Raw genomic sequence first — 27,785 nt, 5'->3', positions numbered from 1 at the left:
AAAAATAGCAGTGTTGAGCTTGTAGATCTGCTATTTGGTGTAGCCGAGGGGGTAAAAACGGTCAGAGTACAATTGTAACTCAAGTCCGTCTCTCTAAGAATAGAGAGTTCAAGTGGTTAAAACCAAATCGGTGATCTTCCCTTCAAGTGGTGATCACGTGATTCTATGACCAGTGGGAACCAGCGCAGCGCACCGCCTCGATGTAGTAACAGGGAGACACCAGCAGGTCGATGAGCCAGCGTTTAGGCGTAGTAACAGGGAGACACCAGCAGGTCGATGAGCCAGCGTCTAGGCGTAGTAACAGGGAGACACCAGCAGGTCAGTGAGCACCAGTAGCTGATCGTCGGTAAAACACTGCCGGTGTTCCTGCCAGTTGTCGTGGTGAGTGCGCCTGAAGTCAGACAGCGTCTTCTTCACCGTCATCTGTGGAGCCATCACCACCGTCACCATCATCATCATTATCACCATATGTATAAATACTAAATCTATGTAGCCTATGCATTTACGAATGGCCCTACAGTATACCTATAAATGTATTTTTACCACAAAAAATATTATGCATGGTGTAAGGAGTCTGGTGAGCATAGAAATTTGCACAAGGGCAGCAAAAAACAACGACAACTGGAAATACAACTGATCATCAATAACACTGAGGATTTATTTATAGTTGTATATTATATAAACAACATAATTAATGTCCATATTAGCCTTTTGGACAAAACTTCCTATTATCAACGGTGAAGTTAGCGTATAACGTTAGGTAGGATTGTGTGCAATCTGGCAGACATAGTCAGCACAGTCAGAACGTACAGCATAGTCACATAGCCTGAAGAAATAAATGTTACTACATTGAAATAGTTGTCAGTCACTGACTGACTGACCCAAGGGGGAAATTACATCACTAATAGGGCACGACATGTTTACTATTGGCCTCATCATTTTCCCTCTACAGTATAGTCTTGAGAAGAAGAGCAAGTTAAATCATTAAACTATGTGTAAAAAAAACAGATAACAATGCTGCTGCACACAAAGAAAACAAACGTATTAATTGACATAACTATCAGCGTATTGATAGTGATCACTGTAATGTGTTTGCACCGGGCGGTACGTGGCATGTCCTCACGCATCAATTATGGCCAAATACATCATTTTCTCCTCAACTGGACAATGAAATTATGTTCGTTCAGCTCACTGTGTGCCGAGCTGAACATTTGCCTGTGTGTGAGCGTGTGTGTACTGTACACTTGCATGTGTGTGTGTGTGTGTGTGTGTGTGTGTGTGTGTGTGTGTGTGTGTGTGTGTGTGTGTGTGTGTGTGTGTGTGTGTGTTGTATTACTAGTTGTGAGGGCCAAATGTCCTCACAAGTATATAGTATAATTTTAGAAACTGACAATGTCCTCAGAAGAACAAATTGTTGTTTTGTGCTATTTTCAGGTTGTAGTTAGGGTTAGAATTAGACATTTAAGAGGTTAGTTTTAGGAGTTTAGTGTTAGAGTTATACCTGATTAATACTTAGTTGCGCGCTGGTGTCGTGCACAGGAAAAATTGCCGATCTACAAGCTCACAATGCTCGCAATTTTCTAAAACGTTGATGTCCTCAAAAGTGTAGTAATACAAAGGTGTGTGTGTGAGAGTGTGTGTGTGTGTGTGTGTGTGTACCTCTATTGGCTGGGGGTCGTTGAGATGGTCACTCAGCTCCATCAGGATGTGAGGCATCCATTCTGGGACGTCATAGGGACTGGACAGGATAAACGCACTGAGCCCCAACACTCCAGCATGGCGCCGCACCAGGTCTACACATACGCGCGCACACACACACACACACACACACACACACACACACACACACACACACACACACACACACACACACACACACACACACACACACACACACACACACACACACACACACACACACACACACACACACACACACACACACACACACACACACACACACACAGAGGAGAAAGAGAAGAGAATTTCAAGGCTAATAACTCCCCCAGGACAAGGAGAGGTAATAGGGCAAGTATGGCTATGATTGCCTTCCTGTGTGTGTGTGTGTGTGTGTGTGTGTGTGTGTGTGTGTGTGTGTGTGTGTGTGTGTGTGTGTGTGCGTGTGCGCGCGCGCGTCCGCGTGTCCGTGTGTGTGTATGTAAGTGAGCATGAGAGTACGAGAGGAACATATCTGCATGCATATGCATATCTGCATAAATACGTGCATGTGTGCGTGCGTGTATGTGTGTGTGTGCGTGTGCATGTCTGCATGTGCGCCTGTGTGTGTGAGTGCATGTGTGTGTGAGTGTGTGTGCGTGCGTGCGTGTGTGCGTGTGCATGTGTGCGTGTGCATGTGTGTGTACCTGTGGAGGCCAGCTCTCCCCTGGCCTTGGGCAGGCGGGTCTGACTCAGCGTCTGGAGCTGCGTCTGCAGACTGGAGTCCAGAGGGAAGAACTGACACTGCAGCAGACCGCTGAGGGTGGTGGCCGCCATGTCCCTCACCTGCAGAATGGGAAGGAACACAGGGATTCAAAGTTCTCAGTTGTCACAAATCATTTCAGTCATTTGGGAAGTGTGTTGTGCCAACACATTCTGACAGATAGGCGTCAGTTATTGCCGTTCTGTCATTGTCACTCCCTAATGCGTCACTAAGACTACAAAAACTACAAGGCAAGTATTGGGGCTTCAAATACTCGAATCAAGGGTTTGACCAGCTACCTTGGTGGCTTACCTGGTAGCAGCGCATAGCTGGTAATCGCAACCTCAAGTGAATCTCACCGCGGGTGTGACTTTTTCTTTCTCTCTCAGCTTTTTTTTCTCTATCTCCACATAGTTTTTGTGCGGTTAGGGTTAGGTTTAGGGTTAGTTTTAGGCATAGTTTTGTGAGGTTAGGTTTAGGATTAGGGTTAGGTTTAGGCATAGTTTTGTCAACATGCGACGTCGCCATGGCGTCCCGAAACTTGACGTTTCAGGGCTACTGACAGAGGGGCAAAATGTGACGCCTTGGGAGCGAGAACGGGTTGGTTGGGCACCGAAAATAGCTGATCTACAATCTCACAACACGTCGCGCTGTGACGTGTTGTGAGATTGTAGATTGTCTATTTCAGGTTGTTCGTTATTTTTTAAGATTAAAGAGTATTTGAAGTGGTCAAGCTATAACAGAATACACACTCAGATTGAAGCATCTTCCACAAACTCTTTAATGGTCTTAGATATTTCATAAAAGGAAAGGTTATACAGCCTCAATTTGTAATTTCTTCAACTAAACTGGTTGGCTATATAAGCAAGAACAGGTTTAGAATCATAATACCTACACACTATAATGTTACATATTGTGTAATTCTTTTTTCTTAGGAAACAAAGCACCAGTCTCTTTTCAAGCTGTGTCACAAATGACAGATTAAGACCTGGCCTGACAAAATACTTCAGTCATGAGATTTTATTTATCTTTATTCCATGGGGACAGCGTTTTATGTGAAGACGGGGAATGAGAGTGAATGAAAGAAATGACATACAGAGAGAAAGAGAGGGGACACAGACACTGAGAGAGAGAGAGGGAACAAAGAGGAGAAAGCATGAGGCGGCATGTTGAGAGGCAGAAAACACATTCACAATTAATGAAAGAGTAGACAGGAGAGTCAGGAGACTGGGAGAGAGGGGAGGGGAGGGGAGGGGAGACATGGGAAGGGAGAGGAGGTGGGAGTAGAGTGGATAGGAGAGGAGAGGAGAGGAGAGGAGAGGAGAGGAGAGGAGAGGAGAGGAGAGGAGAGGAGAGGAGAGGAGAGGAGAGGAGAGGAGAGGAGAGGAGAGGAGAGGAGAGGAGGAAGGAGAGGGGAGGGGAGGGGATGGGAGGGGATGGGAGGGGAGGGGAGGGGAGGGGAGGAGATGGGAGGGGAGGGGAGAGGAGGTGAGGGGATGGGAGGGTTGAGGAGGAGATGGGAGGAGAGGGTGAGTCTAGTTGAGGTGAGGTGAAATGCACGTCCCTAAAAAAAAAAAAAAAATTGCCATTCTTCTGCACGACTTCATGCAAATTATGATTAAGCGCTGATGACGCAGGGAAATAAAAGCATGAGAAATGCTTCCCGCCTTATCATCCATTATCAAAGCTGTCTTTGCAGATGGCCGATATTATCATACACGGCAAATTCCGGAGTGTTCACCTTTAATGAAAGCTCTGGGAGTTTAAATGAAACGCTCCGGTATTCTCTGTGTGTGTGTGTGCTGTGCTCGGGTCTGAGTGACGGCAATGTTTAGGCTTGAAGCTTAAATATTTGCCCCAACTGTTAACCCATTCAATCCGGGAACTATCTTTTTTGATTTCTTAGGCTTTTCAAAAATAGCAGATATACAAGCTTGTAGCACAGCACCGAGTTATTTTTTAAAGCGAACATTTGTAAAATATTTTGTTCCATGGACCCCACCAGCAGCAAAGATTTGAGCTACAAATGTTCGCTTTAAAAAAAATTATATTCAAAGATTTGCACAAATGTTCACGATTAAAAAGAAATTGCAGATCTACAAGCTCATAGTGCGGCACTCGGTGCCGCGCTATGAGCTTGTATATCTGCTATTTTTGAATAGCCAAAGAAATCTAAAATGACAGAAGCGTTTCCCGGATTGAATGGGTTAATTGAGAACAGTACCTTCTGCTCTTTTCACGACGAAAAAGCCCCAAAACTGATGAAACACTGAATGAAATACACCCAGTAAAAACACCCTGTTATTAATTTTCACCTCCTGAAGGTGACAGGCAGAATCAGGGGGATCATGGAGCTTCAAACAGGGACTTAGAAGTTCTGACAAAAGTTGAAAGATTCAGCTCAAAGAGAGGTGGAACTCAAACATTACAAAGCTGTTATTATTAGTTATATCACTGTATCTCTTGGCATTGGATATAGAATAGTGTATCGATGCTGTCGGGCAGAAACCTCTTATCTCCATATACTGTATATTTCCAAATAGTAGCCCGGGCGTTTAACCCATTAAGACCTGAGGCCGATTCTACAAATGTCTTCTAAATCCTAACAGTTTAATGAAAAACGTATGTTTCTATATCAGTGGTTCTCAAACTTTTTCATGTCAGGGAGTGGGACCACCCAAAATGATATGTATTTGGCCTTGGACCCCATCTCAAAATATTTTGTTCCAGGGACCCCCCAGAAGCAGAAGATTTGAGTTACAAATGTTCGATTTAAAATATATATATTCAAAGTGCAATTTTTTTTTCAAAAATGTTCATGATTTTTTTTTAAATAGTGGATCTACAAGCTCATAGTGCAGCACTCAGTGCTGCTCTATGAGCTTGTATATCTGCTATTTTTTAATAGCCAAAGTATAAAATAATGGTTAAAGTGGTTCAAATCTAAAATGACAGATGCTTTCCCGGTCTTAATCGATCAAAAGGAACCAGGCGACTATTTCCACCAGGCTTTTATTATTTTTGCACCGGCCTGCGCCGGGCCATTATTTGGTTACAGTTCTAATTAGGCTTAAGAAACTACAAATAAACGCACAGACCGGGTTGTTTATTTGGACGGGGCGTCAAATGGTGTCAGACCCCCGGTGGGTATTAGGTAGTGGGCGGCTATTTGTGGTAGGGCTACTATTTGGAAAAAAACTGTATTTCAACTTTTGTGATTTTTTGTTTAGTACGCAACTTTTAGTTGGTTAGTCACACAAAAGCATCAGAAGTAGCAGATACGCAAGCTCGAAAAATAAGAAAAATCAATAGAAAAATAAGAAACGTAAAGTATGTTTTGAATGTTATGATGGTGTGTTTTTCTTGTAATGCATGTTTTGTTGCCTGTTTGTATGTTTTCTGTGGGGACTGCAGATGAAAATTAGCATCTTTGCTAAATCCAGTGTATTTAAATTGCATTATGATGTACTGTTCCGTCTAAATATATATGTTTTTACTTTAATTGAACAATGATGGAGCTATACCTGAACAGCTGAGGTATTGTAGCAGGCTAGTTAACAGTATAAACAAAAACAGACAAGACAAACAATTCTGTTTTTAATCCATTAAGACCGGGAAAGCATCTGTGTCATTTTAAGATTTCTTTGGCTACTCAGAAATAGCAGATCTACAAGCTCATAGCGCGATGAGCTTGTAGATCTGAAAAAAAAAAAAAAAAAAAAACGTGAACATTTTGGCAAATCTTTGAATAGATATATGTTTCAAAGCGAACATTTTTAACTCCAATATTTGCTTCTGGGGGTCCCTGGAACAAAATATTTTGAGATGGGGGTCCGCGGCCAAACACATATCATTTTGGGGGTCCTTGACATGAACAAGTTTGAGCACCACTGATATAAATAGCAACATAAGTGTTTTTCAAAAAACTGTTAGGATTTAGAAGACATTTGTAGATGCGTCCCCGGATTGAATGGGTTAATGGCCTCCTGGAGGAACGGTTGTAATGGGCCTAAATTACAATAAGCGTGTTTATAAAGCCTGAGGTTTTTTTGCACTACGGTCTGATATCAGCGGCAACACGTGTACTGTACCAAATGCTGTGGTGATTGACTTTGCCCTGTTTCTGAACCAGGCAGGTGGCTACGGCTGACTAAAATGCTGCGGGTTATGTTTGTAGCGTATGTCGCTGCTCCTTGTTCGACACACTGGGGTGATGTCTGACTGATGTCACCTGCTCTCATGTAGCAGATGCAACATGCTGAACCTTTTTATCCACCAGTCTCTCTCTCTCTCTTAGCCGTCGGCCTCCTAATTCACAGGGAACACCAGACCGGCTGATGTTTCTAATGGCATTATTAGCATATTATTAGTAGTGTTTATTTTCGGGGGGGGGGAGGGAGACAGCATATTGCAGCTTTGCCTGGCGTTGTTTGGACTGCCTTGTTGAGCGCAGCATGATGTGAAGTTGATGAAAGAAAAAAAATAGCGTATCATTCAGTTCGTAGTCCGTGCCGAAAACCGAAAGCCTTGTACCGAATGTTTCCGAACGCAGGGGCAGTGGTGTGGTGCTCGTTCCACGGTACCACGGCGTCCCGCACGAGCAGGAGCACGTGCACGCACATGCACGGATGTGCACGTGTGTCATTGAAATTAAAATCCGTCATTAAAATAGCGTCCTCACCTAAAAAAAATCACCACTACAACACAAACATGTTGGGCGTGTGTATCATTACACCCCTGGGTGTGACACGCAGCGAATCCACCGACGGGCTCGGAAATCAAACCCGGGACACGCTGTCCGGCATCAAAGGCTACTGTACGTGGTATACGTGCCCTAACCACCTGGCCATCAATACCCTCAATACCCGCATATCTGATTAAATACCTAAAAAAAAATAGCCACAGCCACAGCCACAACACTAGAGGGAGTGTAAACAACGTACGATCTGGTAACACCCACTTATGGAACAAACATGGGTAAATTCTCCTTCTACAGCACTGCCACCCAAGTGTGGAATGCCCTGCCCCCATCCCTTAAAAAATGTGGTTCACTGGGTTCCTTTAAAACTCACCTTTCAGGAGGCCAAAGGGGGAGGTAGTTATCCAGTGTATAACTTCTCCCTTAGACAGGCGACCCCCCCCCCCCCCCTTTGCTAGTCTGTACATATAGTGTTTTATATTTGTGATGATATTGAATGTTTGGTGCTGTTTTTATATGTTGATGAATTGAATACCTTTATATGTGGAAAAAGTACTCAAATGTTTTACTTAAGTAAAAGTATCGATACTGCAATGTAGAAGTACTCCGTTACAAGTAAAAGTCTGGAATAAAAAATTTACTTGAGTAAAAGTACAAAAGTATTGGTATCAAAATGTACTTAAAGTACAAAAAGTAAAAGTACTAAAATGTTTGAAAATAGCAGATCTACAAGCTCACAACGCGTCGCGATGCGACGCGTTGTGAGCTTGTAGATCGGCTATTTTCAAATAGCATATGCATAAAATAGGGCTGAAGTGTTTAATGTATGTGTTATAATGTAATAATTTATATCTGCAAAGTAACTAGTAACTAAAGTTTTCAAATAATTGTAGTGGAGTAAAATTACAATATTTGCCTCTGAGATGTAGTGGATTAGAAGTAAAAGTACTGAAAATTGGAAATACTCAAGTAAAGTACAAATACCTCAAAATTGTACTTAAGTACAGTACTTGAGTAAATGTACTTAGTTACTTTCCACCACTGTAATATATATATAATAGACTTTTTGGTGTTATCCTTTTAGACAAAGTGTTTGACTGTTCTTGGTGCCGTTTGACATTTCTGTCTAATAAAATATTCAATCAATCAATCAAAGTGCCCCATAACGTTCTGATGTTACTGTGTTACTACTGTACCTCCAGCTGCTCGTCCAGCAGTAGTTGCATCACCAGCGTGCGGATGCGCAGCACCTCGGCGGGCAGGCTGAGGAGGGTGAACAGGTTGTAGAACACCATGATCTGCACGTAGGTCAGCACAGAGTAGCGCGCGTGCCACGACCTGTTGCTCACCATCTAGGGAGCAGAGAGAGGGTTTTGTTTGTTATTGAACCTTTATTTAACCGGATCTGTTCCCCCGTTGAGATGAAGATTCTTGGAAGGAAAAGGAAAGGAAAACCTGGCCAAGAGTAGCAGCCAGCCAACAAAAAACAGTGGTACAGTGGTGTAAAGTAATATTAAGTATAAAATAAGTATATTTACTCAAGTACTGTACTTTTTTTTACTTTAGTGGAGTATTTCCAATTTTCAATACTTTTACTTCTACTCCACTACGTCTAAGAGGAAAATACTATACTTTTACTCAATTATTTGAAAACTTTAGTTACTAGTTACTTTGTAGATTTTGATTATTATTACAAAAAAAAAAAATGATACATTACCCACTTCAGCCCTAAATAGACTTTGGCAATTTTCAAATTATTTTATACATTTTGAAAACATGAAATGGAGGATTTCTGCATTATTAACTTTTGGTACTTTAAGTACATTTTTACGCCAATACTTTTGTACTTTTACTCAAGTAAATTCTGAATATCAGACTTGTACAAGTAACAGACTATTTCTGCATTGCATTATTGATACTTTTACTTTGTGAGTACTTTTCCACCACTGTGTAGGTATGAGTAAGAGAGGGAGATGGAAAGAGAGAGAGAGAGAGACAGACAGAGACAGAGACAGTGTGGGGTGGGGGGAGGTGCGGTGTTTGGGTATGAGGAGGGTGAGTAAGTTTAATTTTCCGCCTCCTCAGCATGTTTATTAAGATCAAATATGAAAAGTGAAATAAGATGCTGCATAGATTGGGGGCGTGTGTGTGTGTGTGTGTGTGTGTGTGTGTGTGTGTGTGTGTGTGTGTGGGAGATGCATTATAGTGGAGTGGAGGGCAAAGGAGACTTGCATGACCCTGTGGTCCGTAATGAGTGTGTGTGTGTGTGTGTGTGTGTGTGTGTGTGTGTGTGTGTGTGTGTGTGTGTGTGTGTGTGTGTGTGTGTGTGTGTGTGTGTGTGTGGAGGTCCATTTGACAAGAGCAATTTCAAAAAGCTGGCAATTTACAAAAGGGGTTGCCACTCAAAACGTCTGGGTCAGTGAAAGCACATTATTAAAAGAACACAGGTCATTTCGAGGCTAAAAAAACACCTGAAATAGCCGATCTACAAGCTCACAAGGCGCCGCGGACGCGGCGCCTTGTGAGCTTGTAGATCAGCTATTTTCGTCGCACGACACCTCCGTACCGCAACATGTAAATCACGGAGGCAGGTGGCGTGTGCGTGCTCGTATGTGTGTGTGTGTGTGTGTGTGTGTGTGTGAGTGCGTGCACGTGTGCACGTATGTTTTTGCTGTATACCTCCTCCAGGGCTGCCAAGACCAAAGGGATCTGCTGGGGGTACAGCAGGCCCTGGGACATCAGAGAGAGACACGTGCGCGCATCCTGCTTCATCTCATCATAGCTCTCATCAATCTCCACCGGGGCAATCTGGAGGGCGAGAGACCAAGAGGGAGAGAGAGAGAGAGAGAGAGAGGTAGGGAGACAGAGAGATATGGACCATTTTGAGTAAATGAAGAGAGAAATTGAGTTTAATGGGCAAGTAAGATTGAGTGGGTAATAATGCTGTGCTGGGGACCTGGTGGCGTGTGCGTGCACGTGTGTGTGTGTGTGTGTGTGTGTGTGTGTGTGGTGTGTGTGTGTGTGTGTGTGTGTGTGTGTGTGTGTGTGTGTGTGTGTGTGTGTGTGTGTGTGTGTGTGTGTGTGTGTGCGTGCGTGCGTGCGTGCGTGCGTGCGTGCGTGCGTGCGTGTGTGCGCGTGCATGCGTGCATGTGTATGTGTATGTGTGTGTGTGTGTGTGTGTGTGCGTGTGTGTGTGTGTGCCGTTACCTTGAAGAGTAAAGGCAGAAGCTGCAGTTGCTGGTGTACAGGGGTGGTGAACGTGCGCCCTGCGCTGGCCATCAACCATTTTAAAACTGCACACAGAGAATGCATAAAACACCATTATTCTGCTGGGTTTCTGCCAGCGAGGAGGAGAAAGCAGCAACAACAACAACAACAACAACATCGGGGCTTTAGTGCTCTGCTCTGCTCTGCTCTGGCAGTCACTGCATATCGTCCAGGGTTGTGATTTAGTATTTAATGATTTAGAATCATTTGTTTTGGAAGCAGGATATTTATCAGCATAATCCACGTCACTGCGGAGGCATGAGGAGAAATTATGCGTCATAAACGGGTGTCATCAAGGTATAATTGCAGAATTTTATCTGTGTTTACTTTTTGTTGTTGGAAACTGGCAGGAGACAAGGATATTCTTAGGCTCGCATCCAGGAACAGAAAATAGAACCAAGTCTAAGTGTACTGTATGTTTATAACTATGTTATTGTGATCATATTGTTGCTGTTGAGCAGAAACCTCATATCTCCATATTTCAACTTTTAATGGAGGGAAATAATAAAAGGCGGCCAACATTTTTATTTATGTTTTTACATCTTTTAGCTTTGATATTAGGCTACAATATGCTTTGCAATGGATAACTTCTCCAAACGATTGTTCAAGCTTTAAAGCATATATCAATCAATGTGCCACTCAGGCAGGCTAGATGATGTAGCCATACATACTTATACTACAATGAAATGAAATTGTACTGTGATGTATCTCGACGACACTGCAAATGAGGGCAACCTCAATGTCTTTCGAGAATAAATAAAGGTTTGAAATTAAATTAAATAAAATGAACAAAATGCCTTTCACGACTTAAAAGACCAATCAACATACAACAGGCAATACAAAATTGCCTACACAGGGTATGAAAAACACTAAAACAATAACAGGCCAATACAAAAACTTGAAACCCCTGATAATGTCATCGCAATCCAAATAGTGTCTATTTCTTTTTCAAATGAGGAAAGCATCAAGTTCAAGCGACGAGTCGAGGTGATCTCTCTCAGGCGCGTCTGATTCTGTTTTGCGGAGAAAAGTCTCTCAACACAGCAGAACGTTAGCGGAGGATTATGACAGTAGTGCCGCGTTTTTTTTTTTCTCCGCAGGACAGTAGGCTATTCGATTCGCGCACGTCACGCACAGAGGAGGACGGGAGGGCGCGGGCTAAGCTTAGACCTGTCACCGGACCATTCACGCTGTTTACCACTGCCGGCCGGAACCGGAAGCGCTACTGAACGAGAACGTGAACGAATCATTTGAACGAATCATTGTCGTGAACGTTAATGTGAACTAAATCGTTCGTTCACTGAAATGAAAGTTTTTTTCCCACCACTACAAAGCGGGTTTGTGAATGGGGAGACGGACAGACACCTTCACACCTAATGACATAAGAAGCTCAGAATACACACAGACACACAAAAGACTCAATGAATGAATAGAGGCTGTCTGTCGGCCTTGAGTCAAGGGGTGATAGCCTTTATATCAAATACACTGCCCATGGCTGAAGGAAGGCACGGCTTCACTCGGTTAAGGCCTGAGCCTTACTGTGCCTACAGTAGATCCGCGCCTGGTTCAACAGCCATTAAAAAATCCATCAGAAGGACATCTGGACTGCAGTCGGTCTCACTGACCCTCAGAAAGCTTTGTTAGTAACGGAGATGAGGAGGAGACGTTTATGAATAGCTAACCCTTAGCTGGCAGGCTAGCTGACATCACTGCAGGTTGGCTGTCACCTCCTTATAATTGATAATAAATCACCAAATGATCCATAAATCTAGTCTTTCAGCACCACGGAGGTGGAGGTCTCTCATCTAATGTGGTTCACTGGCTTCCTTTAAAACAGACCTGAAAATTCACCTTTCAGGAAGCCAAAGGGGGAGGTAATTATCACTTCTCCCTTAGATAAGCGACCCCCCCTCTTTCTTTACCCCCATTCCCCCCTTTTTTCCTACTCTGTACATATAGTGTTTTATATTTGTGATGATATTGAATTTTTATGTTATGTTTTATATGTTGATGAATTGAATACCTAGGACCCCAATGGAAACAACTTTTTTGGTGTTATCCTTTCAGACCAAGTGTTTGACTGTACTCGTGCTGTTTTGCATTTTTGTCTAATCAAATATTCAATCTCTCCCTCTGTGTGTGCTCGCCTCAGACACAGCTGGACTGTGCTGTGCGTGTTTGATACACTGTTTACATAAGTTTATTGTTCTTCAGTGCGGACACCAACTTAATTATGATTATAGTTATAGTTATCATGCTCAGTGTGAATGGCGCTCATCACAACAATAGAGCGAGAGAACATGATTGCTAATGGAACCTAAACCAGAAAAAAAAACTGAATTCACACCAAAACAGAAGATAATAACAAATCGTGAGATGACAACCTCACTTTTGAACATTTTGTACTATCAAATTGTTTTTTAAATGTTTACATAATCATGTTTCACCTCTGTTTTCTGGACTGGTTGGTGGACGTCAGAGCTCTGGTAGAGCAACTACACGAGCATCAACAAATGGTGACTGTATTGTTCCCATTAGCAAAACAAAAACATATTCGGACAGTCTGTCTTCTCAGTAAAGGGGGCAAACCTTTGGAACTCTTTGCCTACAAATGACTCAAATTATGGTTGAAATCAAATCAACTGTGCTCACATGTATAGTTACTGACTGGTTATCTGAATGATTATGTCTACTTTTGTTTCACAAGTTAATGTATTGGGTCTGATTCTGATGATGTTAATTATTACTAGTATATATATTATTTATTTTTGTACTTGATTGGGTTTGAGACCAGTGTTACACTATTTTAGAAAAACCTCCTGTGGACAGGTGTTGAAAACTAGCACTCGTGCTATATACACTTTAAACGATGCATCTCGTTTGTCCAATGTGATTGTGATGTCCATGTCAAATAAATAAACAAAAAACATAACATAACTTTTCAGCCAAAAGAGAAGCTATTTCAGTTTCCAAAATGAAACCCAGAAAGGCTTCCTGCTCAGTATTCAGCTTATTGCAGCAGAATAAGCAAAGTTCACCTAACTAAATCATTATGTATGTTGGCACAGTGTGGGGCGTAGGACCCTCGACCTTAACAGGTACACATGATGCACCCCCACACCCCTCTAACACCCCTCTAACACACACTGACCCGTCTTCAGCAGCTTGACGGCCTGCGTGCGCTCCGTGTCCGACGTCTCCTGGGTGTTCTCCTCGTGCACGTGGTTGTGGATCTCCTGCTCTCCTGACGTGAGGGGCTTGAGGCGCTCCAGGACCCGCGTGGTGAACTCCGCCACGCGGGGCGAGGAGGTGGGCTGCGTGTGGGGCAGCGCCACGTCCAGCATGAAGATGTAGGTCAGGACACTGGAGAGAGAGAGGGGGGGAGGGAGAGAGAGAGAGAGACAGAGAGAGATTAGAGGAGAGGGAATAGTAGGATAATGATACTGAGGATTGATAATCAGCTGTCAAAACCCATCTGGATAAAAGCATGCAATTAACCACTTTTGGGCATGTTATTATAGACAGAAATTGTCTCAAATTGTAAAAAAAAAAACATAGCAAAAAAACTGCCAATCTACAAGCTCACAACGTGCCGCATCGAGATGCATTGTGAGCTGAATCGGCTATATTTTTGCTATTTTCGGTTATTTCTGAAAGTATAAAATAGGGCTTAACACATTCCATGCCAGAGTTTAATCTCATAATGTACTCACCAGTGCCAGCGTTTTATTGTTGTTTTTTAGTTTTTTTCATGTCGCCACAGACCTCACTAAATAAGTTAAAAGTGCGCGTTCATTTGGTTCTAAACACACAGCGGATCCGTGAGAAACGGCGAGCGAAAACAGTTTCCAAATCCGTGCCGCCATCTTGAAGCTACAGCCGATGAACGGTAAACAGTGATCAGCGAGGAGAAAAACAACAACCAGAGAAAATCGAGTTTTAAACAGGATCCCAGACAGGAAGCGGATACGATCGAAAAAACCGGAACCCGAATAATTCCGTTTCCGACCGGAAACCGGAAACGGAAATGGATCAAAAAAATTCGGAAAGTGCACCTGGGGCACTTAACATGGGAATCGGCGGTTCGCGTAGATCTACGCGACTGGCACGCTGCGGCTTTAAATAGGTTCGCGTAGATCTACGCGACTGGCATGCAATGTGTTAATGGGATAGTTCACCCAAAAAAAAATCTTTTTTTCTATCGATTAGTCAATTTGATGACCGGCAGCGGTTCCGGTAGGAGACACAAAGAGTCTCTTTTGTGTCTCCTACAGGAACCGCTGCCTACCGGTCCGCTGGTCATTAAATGATTTCATTACAAAAATAAAAAAATCTCCATGAATTCAAGTCTCCATGGGGTGACTAATCGATAGAAAAATAATGGGGGGTGAACTATCCCTTTAAGTGGTTGTACAGGTTAAAGAACTACAGAAGCTAAAAACCAGGCATGGCATTAATACTCTGTCATGTGAGCAATGCAGCTGCAGCCATAATACAATGAATAATGGGAGTGTTAGATTTAGGTGTGCCACTGTGCAAGCAGTGTGACAGCAGTCAACACCACTGTGATTGCACATGGGCACGCCTAAATCTAACACACACACATTCATTTTATTAACCCATTAAGACCGGGAACGCATCTGTGTCATTTTAAGATTTCTTTGGCTATTCCAAAATAGCAGATATACAAGCTTGTAGATCTGCCATTTTTTGAAAAGAAATATCAGTAGTTCTCATACTTTTCCATGTGAATGACCACCCAAAATGACATGCATTTGGCCGCGGACCCCCATCTCAAGATATTTTGTTTCAGGGACCCCCCAGAAGCAAAGATTTTAGTTACTCACTTAAAAAACTATATATTCAAAAATGTGCACACATTTTCACGATTTTTCAAAAATAGCAGATATACAAGCTCATAGTGCGGCACTCGGTGCCGCGCTATGAGCTTGTATATCTGCTATTTTTGAATAGCCAAAGAAATATTAAAATGACACATATGCTTTGCCCGTCTTAATGGGTTAACTGCAGCTGTGTTTCTTACATTACAGTGTTCTGGTATAAGGTCAGCCTTCTGTGGTTTTAACCTCTTACAGGACAGGTTTCATTGACCTTTAAAGGTGATTATAGATGCTAAAAAGGGGGGGGGGGGGTGAGCCCCCGTTTCTGGATCAGGGCCCAACTGAAAATACAGCAGATCTACAAGCTCATATGAGCCTTTTTATCTGCTATTTTTGAATAGCCCAAAATAAATCTTTAAAAAATCCCACACCACCACCAGTGGGCACCGTACAGCTTTTTTTTTTTACCTGCCGATCCGTTCCCTGACGTTCTTGTAGACGTGTGTGAGCTGGGGCTCCAGGTAGGACAGCAGCCTGTGTAACAGCTCAGAGACTCTCCACTGCTGCTGGGCCAAGCCTCCCTGAAGCACGTACAGCAGGCTGAGGAAGAACCATAAGATGAGGAAGATGTTGTCACTACCATCAGTGGTGTAAAAAGCAGTGGTTCTCAAACGTTTTCATGTCAAGGACCCCCAAAATGATTACTCATTTGGCTGCGGGACTCCCCTAGCCTCACGTGGCCAGACAATATCACACGACACACTGCGTGGATATTAGTCTGGTCCCTATCAACGATAGATTTTTTTCCAAGGGGCGGTTACAAAAAGATCCAAACGGACTCTATTGGTTAGACCTAAAACCAATCAGAGCAGTGCTTCCTGCTACGTCACACACAATCGCCGGTGCTGAAATACTAGGCTAATTGGCGACTAATTGCCAATAGTCGACTGGCAGTCGACTAATGCAAAAAAAAAGGGCCAAAATACATTTTATTTCAAAGGGCCAAGTCTACACAGTTTGTTTTGTGTCTCCAGCAGAGTTTCTAGTGTCTCTATCTCTCTCTGGAAGAGGTTGCACATGAACTCTGCAGCCGCACTGAGGCGCTCCAACACAAACAATACCAATACAAAGACGAGGAATAAGAAGAATAAAGTGGAAGTTACGTGTGGTTGCAGGTGTACACTTGGCCAAAAAACTATTTAAAAAAAATGTGGCCATTAAAAAAAAATAGGAAAAAAATCCAAAATTCACCAAAAATGTCCTCGACTAGATTCGACTAAGAGACACGCAGTCGACTCGGACCCCCCGCGACTAACCAGTCGACTATTCGACTTAGTCGAGGTCAGGCCTATGAAATAGTAAACAACGAAAGCTAGCTCCACTCGTATTTAGTCTGATAACCAGATGAAACTATTCTTAACACATCTTTCTTTCCAACAAAAGCTTTAAGGGCAATTGTTTGTTCGTCTTTTAGAAAAGAAATATTTTCTAACGCGTTTACTACCGATGCTATGGCGGCGTCCATCTTTGTTGTGAAAAACTGAAAATGAGTCTCCTGCATTGTGCGTCGTTGCTCCGAATAAGGTGATAAGCCCGCCCACATTTGGATACTGGGCCCTGATTGGTCCCTCACGACTTCGGAGGGAGAGAAATGAAATCTCTATTGAGGGGGGCCAGACCTAATCTGCCGAGGGCTAAAGTGCGATGCAATTTTGCAAAGGCAGATTCGTCTGGAACCAGGCTAGGACTCCCCCCCATCTAATTTTTTTTATTGTTCCAGGGATTTAAAAAAAAAATAGCCAAAGTATAAAATATATTAAAGTGGTTCAAATTATTGTGACGCTATATTAACACATTTTGCTGGGGACCCCCTGGTATCCCCCCCCCCCAAGGACCCCTGGGAGTCCCCGGACCACACTTTGAGAACCAATGGTGTAAAGTAAGTAGTATATGTACTCAAGTATTCAGTATTTAAATTTTTCAATACACAATACACTGCCTCATCAAAGTTGGTATGGTGACTTTATACACTGTCAGATACTTGAATGTGTCCTTATAATCGAGGAGAGGAGGAGAGGAGAGGAGAGGAGAGGAGAGGAGAGGAGAGGAGAGGAGAGGAGAGGAGAGGAGAGGAGAGGTGTTATTGCTGTGGGACACTCTATCTCAGTGTGGCTCCAGTTACCCCTACTGTGCTCTGAAATCTGATTTGGAAACCAAATATTGTCTGAAGTCAGATGCCCATGAAAATATACACCACAACACACACACACACACACACACATACACACACAAACATGCATGCACACGTACACAAAGATATGATACGATATGAACCACAATACACGATATATGCACAATATATATATATATATATATATATATATATATATATATATATATATATATATATATATATATATATATATAAACAAAGTTAATAGCAGCCAGCACAGTGCATGAAAACATGATGCCTGCTTGATAATGTTGGCCGGGCAAATCAGAATCTGTAATGGATGCCCCCCCCCCCCCTACGCGCGCGTTTGTCCCGTTTAGGGGGGGCGGCGGTGCGCTGGTGGGGGGGGGGGGCTTCCACGATGCGGTGCGGATCACATGCGCACGATTTTTATTCATAATTAATTAAACTACTATAAAACAACAGTAACAACAACACACTCTACCAGCCTCCAGTGGTGGAAAATAGCAGATCTACAAGCTCACAATGCCTTGCGCTTGTAGATCTGCTATTTTCACATGGTTACTGTAATGTTTTATAATAATAATCGAAATCTACAAAGTAACTAGTAACTAAAGTTTTCAAATAATTGTAGCGGAGTAAAAAGTACAATATTTGCCTCTGAGATATAGTGGAGTTACTGGAGTAGAAGTAAAAGTATTAGAAATTGGAAATACTCGAGAGTCAAGTGCAAATACCTCAAAATTGTGCTTAAGTACAGTTCTTGAGTACATGTACTTAAAGACGTATGCCAAAATCCATTTGAAAAAAATTTTTTTCACTGTTCTCAGGTCAAATATTGATATGCGATTAAAATGCGATTAATTGCGATTAATTAATTACAAAGCCTCTAATTAATTAGATTAATTTTTTTAATCGAGTCCCAGCCCTAATATATATATATATATATATATATACGACAAAGCGATAAACGATAATAACTATTTGTAGATTATCGTCCCATCCCTGCCGCACACACAAACACACAGACACGCACACACGTACGCGCACGCACACGCACACGCACACGCACACACAGACCTGGCATCTCTGAAGGAACCTGCCTCCCCACTGAGTGGACTCTCCATGAGCAGCTCCAGCAGCCAGTGGAGCTTCCTGGGGTCACGACCCTCCTATGGAACAACACAGCAGATGGTCAAATCATGTACGGTGCAACAGTTGATCAAACTCATTCAACAAAATAATTGATTCATAATTGATCCTTATGTTGGGCATGTCATTACTCATTATAGGCGAACATATGTTAACAGCTTTAGGCTTAGGCCATTCATAATATCAATGTTTTAAAATGTTGATATCCTGTATAGTAATCATAATTATTTATGTGCTTACACAGGCAGTAGCGATGCAGGTGCCCCAGTCTGTGTAGGTGTCCACAGTGATGTTGGCTAACGCAGTCCTGATGAGTGGACACAACAGCTGCCACAACTTCTCCACCTACACACAAGGTTATTATAGTTAACGAAAACGAATAAAATAACGAAAACTAAAGTTGAAAAAACATTTTCATTAACTGAAAAAAACAACAACTATAATGTAAAAAAAACAATAACTAACAAACATGTATTGTGTCTTTACAAAACTAACTAAAACAAACTATAGACAAAATGACCTTAGTTTACATTTTTGTCAATTTATTGAAACTTGATCTGTAACTGATTTATGTTTGTTTTCTTGAGTTTTTATTACACAATACTTACTCTGGCCTTTTTCAATCCTGCACCTGACTTATTTGTTATTGGGTGCAGGATTGAAAAGGGCCGAAAGTATATGTATATATAAATTACGAACCGAAACTAATAAAAACGAACTAAAACTATTAGCATTATCAAAAATAAAAACGAATACAAACTAGCAAATCTGCTCTAGAAACGAATTAAAACTAATTGAATTAGAAAACAATAATTTAAAACAAACTAAAACTAAACTAAAATGAAAAATCCAAAACTATTATAACCTTGACAGACACACACACGCACACTGTACACGCACACACGCACGCACAAGCGATTATCTACACTTGACCTAGATGTGACGACCACGTGGACATGGTCAAAACATAAGAACAAATTCTCATGTTTTTGTTACTTAAATTAGTTTTTCTTGACCACAACGTTAAAAAAAAAAGTTGGATTTGCATGTTAATTAGACAGATGCTAGGTTCATTATTTCCATGGTAGCCTACCTATAGTTTCAATGTACATTTTGTTATTTTTCATAATTATTGTTTAGACTGATGCACTTGGTTTACCTGTGATCCTAGTTTACTGTGGCACTAACTAGCGTACTGTGTCTTGCATTTGATGTGTTTACCTTGCTTGCTCTGGATGAGAGCGTCCGCTAAATCACTCAGTCACAGATAAACCAAGAACCAAGCATCGGTCTAAACAACGTACTATCGAAATAATAATCCGTACATTGAAACTATAGGATACCAGATAAACAAATAAATAACATGCTAGCTAAATTACACTTTTAACATTGTGTAGGATTCAAAAGCAAAAGTTGCAGAAAAGTTGCAAAAGTTGCAGGTCGCTTCGCGCCGCTTTTCAAGCTGGTGGATCTGCTTATTTTGATGCTTTTGTGTGACGCTGCATGATGATCAAGTAGGGCGTTAAAAAACACACACAAAAAATGTCCCACCCCTGACATATATAGATATATATTGGTGCTGATCGTCACCTGGGTGAAGCTCCAGTGTTTGCTTCCTCTGATGAGGCCTGCAGTGATCTCACACACGCAGCGCTGGGAGCTCTCATGGGAGTCGCCCGCCAGCTGCTCCAGGCGTGGCCATAGTAACGGCAGGAAGGCGTCGCCATAGTTACGGAACAGGCCCTGTCCATCAAAAAAGAAAACAAAAAAAAAACATGGATATGGATGGAGGTGTTTTCTTTTGTTACGACGCAGAACATTATCTTGATCTTTTTAGTGTTCTCTTTGACATGCTTATTTAGTCTTAGATTTTTTTCCCTCCCTGCTCTACTACTATACAGCTACATACTACAACCCGTTCTCACTCCCAAGGCGTCGTACAGTGTAGAGAGGCTGGAGAGGTGGGGAGATAAGGTCAGGAGGAGAGGAAAGAGGGCGACCGCCTTCGTGAGCAGCTGAGGGACAGATAGTCATGGCTGCCAGTTCCCACCTGATGTTGTGTGGGAGTTCAGACTGCTCCAGACCGTACTGAATAACTGCCAGCTTGCATAACGTCTTCAGACTAGGACCTAAATCTAAGATACAAAGGTTCGGTTCTTGGTCTTCTCCAAGGAATATGACACGATTCCCCACTGTGCAAGGTTGGTAAAACTTGGCCTGGCACGGCCATGGGTATTGCCCCTTGGGCTTAACCTTGTTCCAGGAGGTCTTCTCTGGACTGAATTTCCACACATTATGACAGTAGATCCAATTACGTCTGTCGCCATCAAATATGTACAGCTCTCCATTGTAGGCAAAGGCAGAATGACGTTTGCGTTGGTCTGGAAACTGTGCAGAAGGCGTGCTCAGCCAGCAGTTGGTCTCTGTGTCAAACACTCTGATGGAGTTGTGGAACTTGCTATACCCAAATGCCCGACATACAAACATCTTTGTCCCAATGATGGTGGCAGATTGCCATATTGAACAAGATTGCGGAGTGCCCCTGGTGTCAATTAAAGCCCAGACCATTGTGGTGGTGTCCAACTTGTAGGTGTCATCATAGAATCCAACCCCAGCCAGGTGGCTGTATCCTCCTCCATAGATATAAATGACCTTCCCCAAGACGCAGGCCGAGTGGCGCCACCTCGGACTTGGAACAGTCCCAGAAACCTCAGGCTTGAACCATCTGTGGGCGTCGACATCAAATGCATAAAGAACGTTGCTGCAGTCGTTCTGGTCCTGCCTGTTGCTGGCCCTTTTCTCTGGCATATTATATACTTCAGCCCCGCCCCAGATATAGACCGTATATTCTATGAGCGCAGCTGTGTGGCCCACGCGCATGGAGGGAATCTCCGGGGGATGTTCTCTTCCAGCTGTCACTGAGGACAACTTCGTCCATCGCAAAGACACTGTGTTAAAGACGTGCACATCCATAAATTCATCCCCGATGTCACATTTACACTGGTAGTAACAACTTAGACAATCGGGGATGTGCCCTCCAAAAGAGTACATATTGTGCCCCACTGCCACAACAACATGGCTGTTTCTCTTTGATCCTCCTTTAACATGCAACCCCCAGAGCAACATTTCATCCAAAACTATTTAAAAAGGGTTAACTGAGAACTTGGTCTCTGTCTCTGCTGCAAGGCGTTCTCCGGCAAGAACTTCTCAGCTCGAATGGGATGAAAAATAGCTTCGGGAGTTAAGTTCAGTTTGTTGGTCGAGTCAAAACAGGCTGCAGTAGTTCAATTAGAACTTAACTAAAATGATCTTGACAAAATAGTTCTGTATTTCCCAATATCTGAAGAGAGTTGGCTGGCTGTATTACTCCAAGGTCGCTGGTCCACACGTGTGTCTCTGTGGCTGCGATTGCCCCTTTTATACTCAGCCATAACCATCTAAGGAGTTCCCAATGCAGCTACGCCCAAATATGGAGTCTAACCTCTATGAGTCGTCATGGCATCAAAAGCAAAAAAATCTGGTTTCGGTGTTGATGAGACAGTCGATAAATAAACACACACACACACACACACACAAAGTTATTCTTCAGTTGGAGTATCTTGCAGACTTTGTGTGAATAACCCTCTATACTTAGTCAAATGGACACGACTTGCCTCTGTACATGGTGTGCTCTTTTTCCCCTCTTGTAGATCTGCTTTTTTTGGTCAAATGTTCACCCCAGAATAGGGAGGCTATAGGCTTCAAGTGGTTAAGGCTGTCACACTAATCACAGTCACTGATAATGACCCCCCCCCCCGACGAGTCTTTTACCTTGAAGAGACAGAACCGTCTGGGGCTGAAGCTGTCTTTGCCCTTGCGCTCTTCCAGAGACAAATACTCCACCAGCTGGTCCACGAACTCGGCATCGGTGAAATATTCAAAGACGATCTTCTCACCCTGCACGTGTGGACACACGCACATACACACACACACACACACACATACATAGAATTTTGATAATGAAAACAAAGTACTGGGGTGAGTGTCTGTTTTTCTTTGTGTGTGTGTGTGTGTGTGTGTGTGTGTATGTTTGCGTGTGCGTGTGCGTGTGTGTGCGTGTGCGCGCACACACACCTCATTCATCTCCTCATTTGGCCAGCTCTCCGTCGGCTCCTCTGAAGTTGCATAGATCATCAATTCTCTGTACAGGAGGAGAGGGAGACAATGGCAGGATCTGCTGTGATGGCTGCTATGATTTATAGATATCAACACAAAGCAATGTGGATGGATGGATACTGTCTCCACACAAGCACCCAGAATAAATGAATGATTAAAAAGTCAGTTAGTCAGCAGGCCGCCCGCGCGTCACGACAGGCAGTCAGTCAGTCAGCCCAACCATCCGTACAGCAGATATTTTACTTAGGCCAAGCCTGTTAAGTCAGCCGCTCGGCCTTAACCCTTAAAGACCGGGAACGCATCTGTGTCATTTTTTGATTTCTTTGGCTATTCGAAAATAGCTAGATATACAAGCTCATAGCGCGGCAACTTGTAGATCTGCTATTTTTGAAAAATCGTGGCTTTTTTCTTTTCTTTCAATATATATTTTTTAAAGCGAACATTTATAACTCAAATCTTTGCTTCTGGGGGTCCCTGGAACAAAATATTTTGATATGGGGGGGTCCGCGGCCAAATACATATCATTTTGGGGGTTCTTGACATGAAAAAGTTTGAGAACCACTGATATTATAGCAACATAATTTTTTTCAAACAAACTGTTAGGATTTAGAAGACATTTGTAGAATCCCCAGAAGCAAAGATTTGAGTTAAATCTTTGCTTTAAAAAATATATATATATAATCAAAGATTCAAAGAAGAATATATAATCAATCACAAGCTCATAGCTATGAGCTTGTAGATCTGCTATTTTTGAATAGCCCCAAAGGTCTTAATGGGTTAAAGTCTGGGCGGGTCAGTGGCTGTCAGTCAACTCCACGCCTCGAACGTTGAAGCCACTGAGCTGTATCTGGTCAGTCAGTCAGTCAGTCAGTCGATGGATGCTAACTAGGCAGTAAGTCACTACGTTGGCCATGCGGCGATCTGGATACATCCTGTCAGTCAATGCACCGGGTCAACCGTGAACTGATCTAGATTCATCTGAGCCGTCACTCAATCAGTCAGTCAGTCAGTCACTCACTCACTCACTCACTCAGTCAGCAGTGGTGGAAGAAGTACTCACATTTTTTACTTAAGTATAAGTATCAATACCACAATAGGAAAATACTCTGTTACAAGTAAAAGGCCTGGGGTTCAAAATGTTACTTGAGTAAAAGTACAAAAGTAGTGGCATCAAAACATACTTAAAGTGCCAAAAATAAAAGTACTAAAGTGTTTGAAAATAGCAGATCTACAAGCTTTTACTTGTAACGGGAGTGTCTTTCGACATTGCAGTATTTATACTTTTACATTTGAATACTTTTTCCACCACTGGAAAAAAAGTGACCCCATGCAGTGTGCCGTTATAAGCATTATTACCTACCTGGGCCATGTGTAATACCCCCAGTGGGTCTTCTCTATGAAGCACTGGGACTCCCACTGCTCCTGGGTCAGAGGCAGATTACTGCTGTCGTACTGCAGCCAGCGATTAGCAGCACGATCCCCCACACACAAACCCTCTGGTTCCTCCGTGCCACCTGCACACACACAGGCGCGCGCGAGCACGTGCACGCACGCACATAGAGTACACACACACACACACACACACACACACACACACACACACACACACACACACACACAGAGGCAGTGTTAATTTCGTCGACTAAAACTATGACGAAAAATGTCTGTCGACAAGCTTTTTTCACTGACGAAAAACTACATAAAAACTAAGTTATGTGATGACTAAAACTAAGAATGAATATATTGACAATTTCGTCAACAAATAAAAACGAGACTAAAATGTTAGTGAGGGGCTTAGTGGAGAAGAGATCCAATAGAACTAAGACAAGTCATTGTATGTTTGGTTGCACTCGGGCAGACTCGGGCAGACCCCCCCCGTGAGGGGAGACCACGAGAGCACCGCCAGGAACGCGACTGCCCACCCAGCTCTAAAAATAGCAGATCTACAAGCTCACAACGGGTCGTGTTGCGACGAGTTGTGAGCTTGTAGATCGGCTATTTTCAGAGCGCAACGCCCGAGTGTAAAATCAGCCATTGCAACGCCATCAAGGGCCACCAAAAATACATTTTAGTCGACTAAATGAACTGTAGATTTAGTCGACTAAAATCTTAAGATATTTAGTCAACTAAAACTAGACTAACAGTAAAACATTTCAGGTGACTAAAATATGACTAAAACTAAACAGAATTTTATTCAAAAGACTATGACAAAATCAAAATTTGCTGTCAAAATCAACACTGCACAGAGTTTTGTATTACTACACTGTATACTTGTGAGGATGTCGACATTTTAAGACAGTGATTAGATTAATGCCATTTTTGCTTTTAATTGCCATTTATAACCACATGCCTAAAGCCGAAAAATCTACAGATCTAACACGTTGTGAGCTTGTAGATCAGCTAGTTTTCGGTGCACGACTCCAACGCGCAACTACGTGTAAATCAGGCATATATCTCTAATCAGTGATCACTAAACCAAACATCCTAGGCCTATAACCCCAACCTGAGTCTTTTTCTAATTGTAAATCTCAACAACAAAAAAAAGTTCAACCATAACACACATTTTTTTCTTGTGAAAAAAGGAAAATTGTCCCCAAAATGTCTACCTCTCATATACACACACATTGTAACCATTACATTTTAACCATTTATTTATGCCCACATAAAGGAGAATACATACAGGGACACAAATATTAAAGGTGCAGTAAGGTTACATTCACAAAATCATGGCATAAGTCTTCATGATGCAATAAGCATGTCACTCAGTACTCTATGGGTATAAGTAACAGCGTCTCCGCCATATGTGGGGGCTGCCAATTATAGCAGAGACAGCACAATACTTTGCCAGCCTTTTTGCCTCCTTTTTGGGGCATCCCAAGTTGTTGAAACCCTCTAACAACCAGTCTGTGGGTATGTCCTATAGGCTGCCAAATATAACAACAAATAGTCTGCACCTATAGCCCAGCTCTGAGGTGGTATGTAGGAGTGGTTGGTATTTAATGACCTTGGTCATAAAGGCTTCCTCTAGGCTAAGGTCAAAGGTGCAGGCCATCTCTAATACAGACACTTCCCTGGACTCTTCATCAACCACAACAACATCTGGTGTATTAGCTGTCAAAGATGTAATGATGTCGCTTGCACCCACACCCACACACACACACACACACACACACACACACACACACACACACACACACACACACACACACATACACACAGTAAACGCAAACGGATGCAGTCACATTACTTGACTTATTACAGTAGTTTTTCATTTCTGTGCATGTGCGTGCATGTGCATGTGCATGTGCATGTGCATGTGCATGTGCATGTGCATGTGCATGTGCATGTGCATGTGCATGTGCATGTGCATGTGCATGTGCATGTGCGTGTGCGTGTTCTACATTCGTTCAGTATTGGTGGTCTCCCACTGGTGGGAAGTTGCCCCCCAATGCCATGCAATTCTTTTTTCTTTAAACGGAAAGACGATTTTAATTTAAGGCAATATTCATTTTAATGGAAAGACAATGAAAATTCATTATCTGGCCTCTTATTGCTCCCCCAAAGGGAAATTACAATACAATTAGTTCATATATCATGATATAAGCACCCAAACAGGAGCTCCTTTTCGCCTTGGACTGATACCGGTAATTGGAGTAGTAGGGGGCGAGAGTGGGACCTTGTTAGCCTACTACAGCTATAACACATTTACAGTAAAACGCGGTAAGTGTGTGCGGCGAGCTTAAGTGACCGTTTGATGCGCGTTTGCTTGTAAACCTACTGATGTCCGAAGGCTTCATGCACACTTTCTTCCTGGGTCTCTTCAGCTGTTTCAAGATGCCGGCCACCGCAGAGATCGCCACCTACAGGAGAGAACAGGGGATGGATGTCAGCGCAGCACAATGCAGACCAGCGGTTCTCAACCTTTTCAGGCCGCGACCCGCCCAAAATAATCATATTTGAACTGGGGACCCCCCGGGACCCCCCCCCCACCCTGACAAGCACTTGGAGTTGTAAGAGTTGAGGCATTACATTTAGTTCGGTTCCACTGATAAATATTGTGAAATAGCCGATCTACAAGCTCACAACGCCTCGCAACAGCTATTTTCAAAATGTTGGCCTCTTTCTTATTATTAAGAAATATTATTTCTTATTTTTTTAGGTATTAAAAAGGTCTTAAAAGTCCTTAAATTGTCACTTCACTGTCATCTGGGGACCCCCCCCCCCCCCCCCAAATCATGTGGGTCCCAAAACCCACAGGTGAAGAACCATTGATGTAGATAGAGGTTGATTCCATTCTCTTTTTCTCTCCTCAAGGTGCCTCTGCACTGGGAGTGACACGTACTGTACATGTAGGTCAGTGGGACCCCCCCAAACTGATATTTGGCCATGGACCCCGATCGAACAAATCATGTTCCAGGGACCCCCATAAGAGAAGATTAGTTTTGATAGAATTTTCAAAACAATACATTTTCTTAAAAAAAAAAAAAATGTTTCGAAAATAGTAAGAAACATGGTTAAAGTGGTTCAACTGTTCCTCGCTTTGCCGGTTGACGCCCTGGAAGCCCCATCAAGGACCCCTCTGGGGATCTCTGGGCCCCACTTTGAGAGCACACTGCTGTACCGTAGGTAACAACGTGCTCTTTTCAGAACAGTAAATGATTGCTTTGCTAGCATCAATTGACATCATCACGTCACAACAAAATGACATAGAAAAAATAAACAATTTGGCTTTGCATAGTGATCTCTCCCTTGGGGTCTTGCATAACGTTGCATAACTGCATAATGTGCTCACTGTTATGAGAGCTCCCATGGATCGTGATTGCAGACCCCCGGCTGCGACTTGAGGGTCTCCATGCAATACAACCGTGGATATGCCGTGGCTATAATAGCTGCTATTATTGTTTTGTTGTCATTGTTACTATTGTAGTTTTTGTTGCTGTTATTACTATTATTATTATTATTATCATCGTCATCTTTGTGTTTCTCTTCCTCTCTCTCTATCCCCCCTCCCTCCCTTCAACCCCAACATGATCAAGGCAGATGGCCCTGATTGATTCT

General features: G+C 42.7%; 1 protein-coding gene across 1 annotated transcript in view; it reads right to left on the bottom strand.

Annotated features, from left to right (window-relative positions):
- Nucleotides 1-208: 208 nt before the first annotated feature.
- LOC308105137 (proteasome activator complex subunit 4B-like) overlaps nt 209-27,785 on the bottom strand; it is a gene marked incomplete at its 5' end in the record, with an annotated part of 75,792 nt that continues 48,215 nt past the window's right edge. The window contains 15 exons of the mRNA XM_080455770.1: nt 209-423; nt 1,660-1,793; nt 2,364-2,502; nt 8,315-8,470; nt 9,798-9,926; nt 10,326-10,411; nt 13,537-13,748; nt 15,695-15,826; nt 18,501-18,592; nt 18,813-18,917; nt 20,163-20,315; nt 22,383-22,508; nt 22,686-22,752; nt 24,088-24,241; nt 26,506-26,587. Of these exons, the coding sequence (XP_080311896.1) occupies nt 289-423; nt 1,660-1,793; nt 2,364-2,502; nt 8,315-8,470; nt 9,798-9,926; nt 10,326-10,411; nt 13,537-13,748; nt 15,695-15,826; nt 18,501-18,592; nt 18,813-18,917; nt 20,163-20,315; nt 22,383-22,508; nt 22,686-22,752; nt 24,088-24,241; nt 26,506-26,587 (1,902 nt within the window). The 3' untranslated portion in view covers nt 209-288. The remainder of the gene's footprint in view (nt 424-1,659; nt 1,794-2,363; nt 2,503-8,314; nt 8,471-9,797; nt 9,927-10,325; nt 10,412-13,536; nt 13,749-15,694; nt 15,827-18,500; nt 18,593-18,812; nt 18,918-20,162; nt 20,316-22,382; nt 22,509-22,685; nt 22,753-24,087; nt 24,242-26,505; nt 26,588-27,785) is intronic.

The sequence above is a fragment of the Gymnoscopelus braueri genome (genome assembly GCF_963280865.1).
Source record: "Gymnoscopelus braueri genome assembly, chromosome: 17".
Taxonomy (NCBI): domain Eukaryota; kingdom Metazoa; phylum Chordata; class Actinopteri; order Myctophiformes; family Myctophidae; genus Gymnoscopelus; species Gymnoscopelus braueri.
Note: the sequence above shows the minus strand (reverse complement) of the source record. Positions and strands in the feature narration are given on the sequence as shown.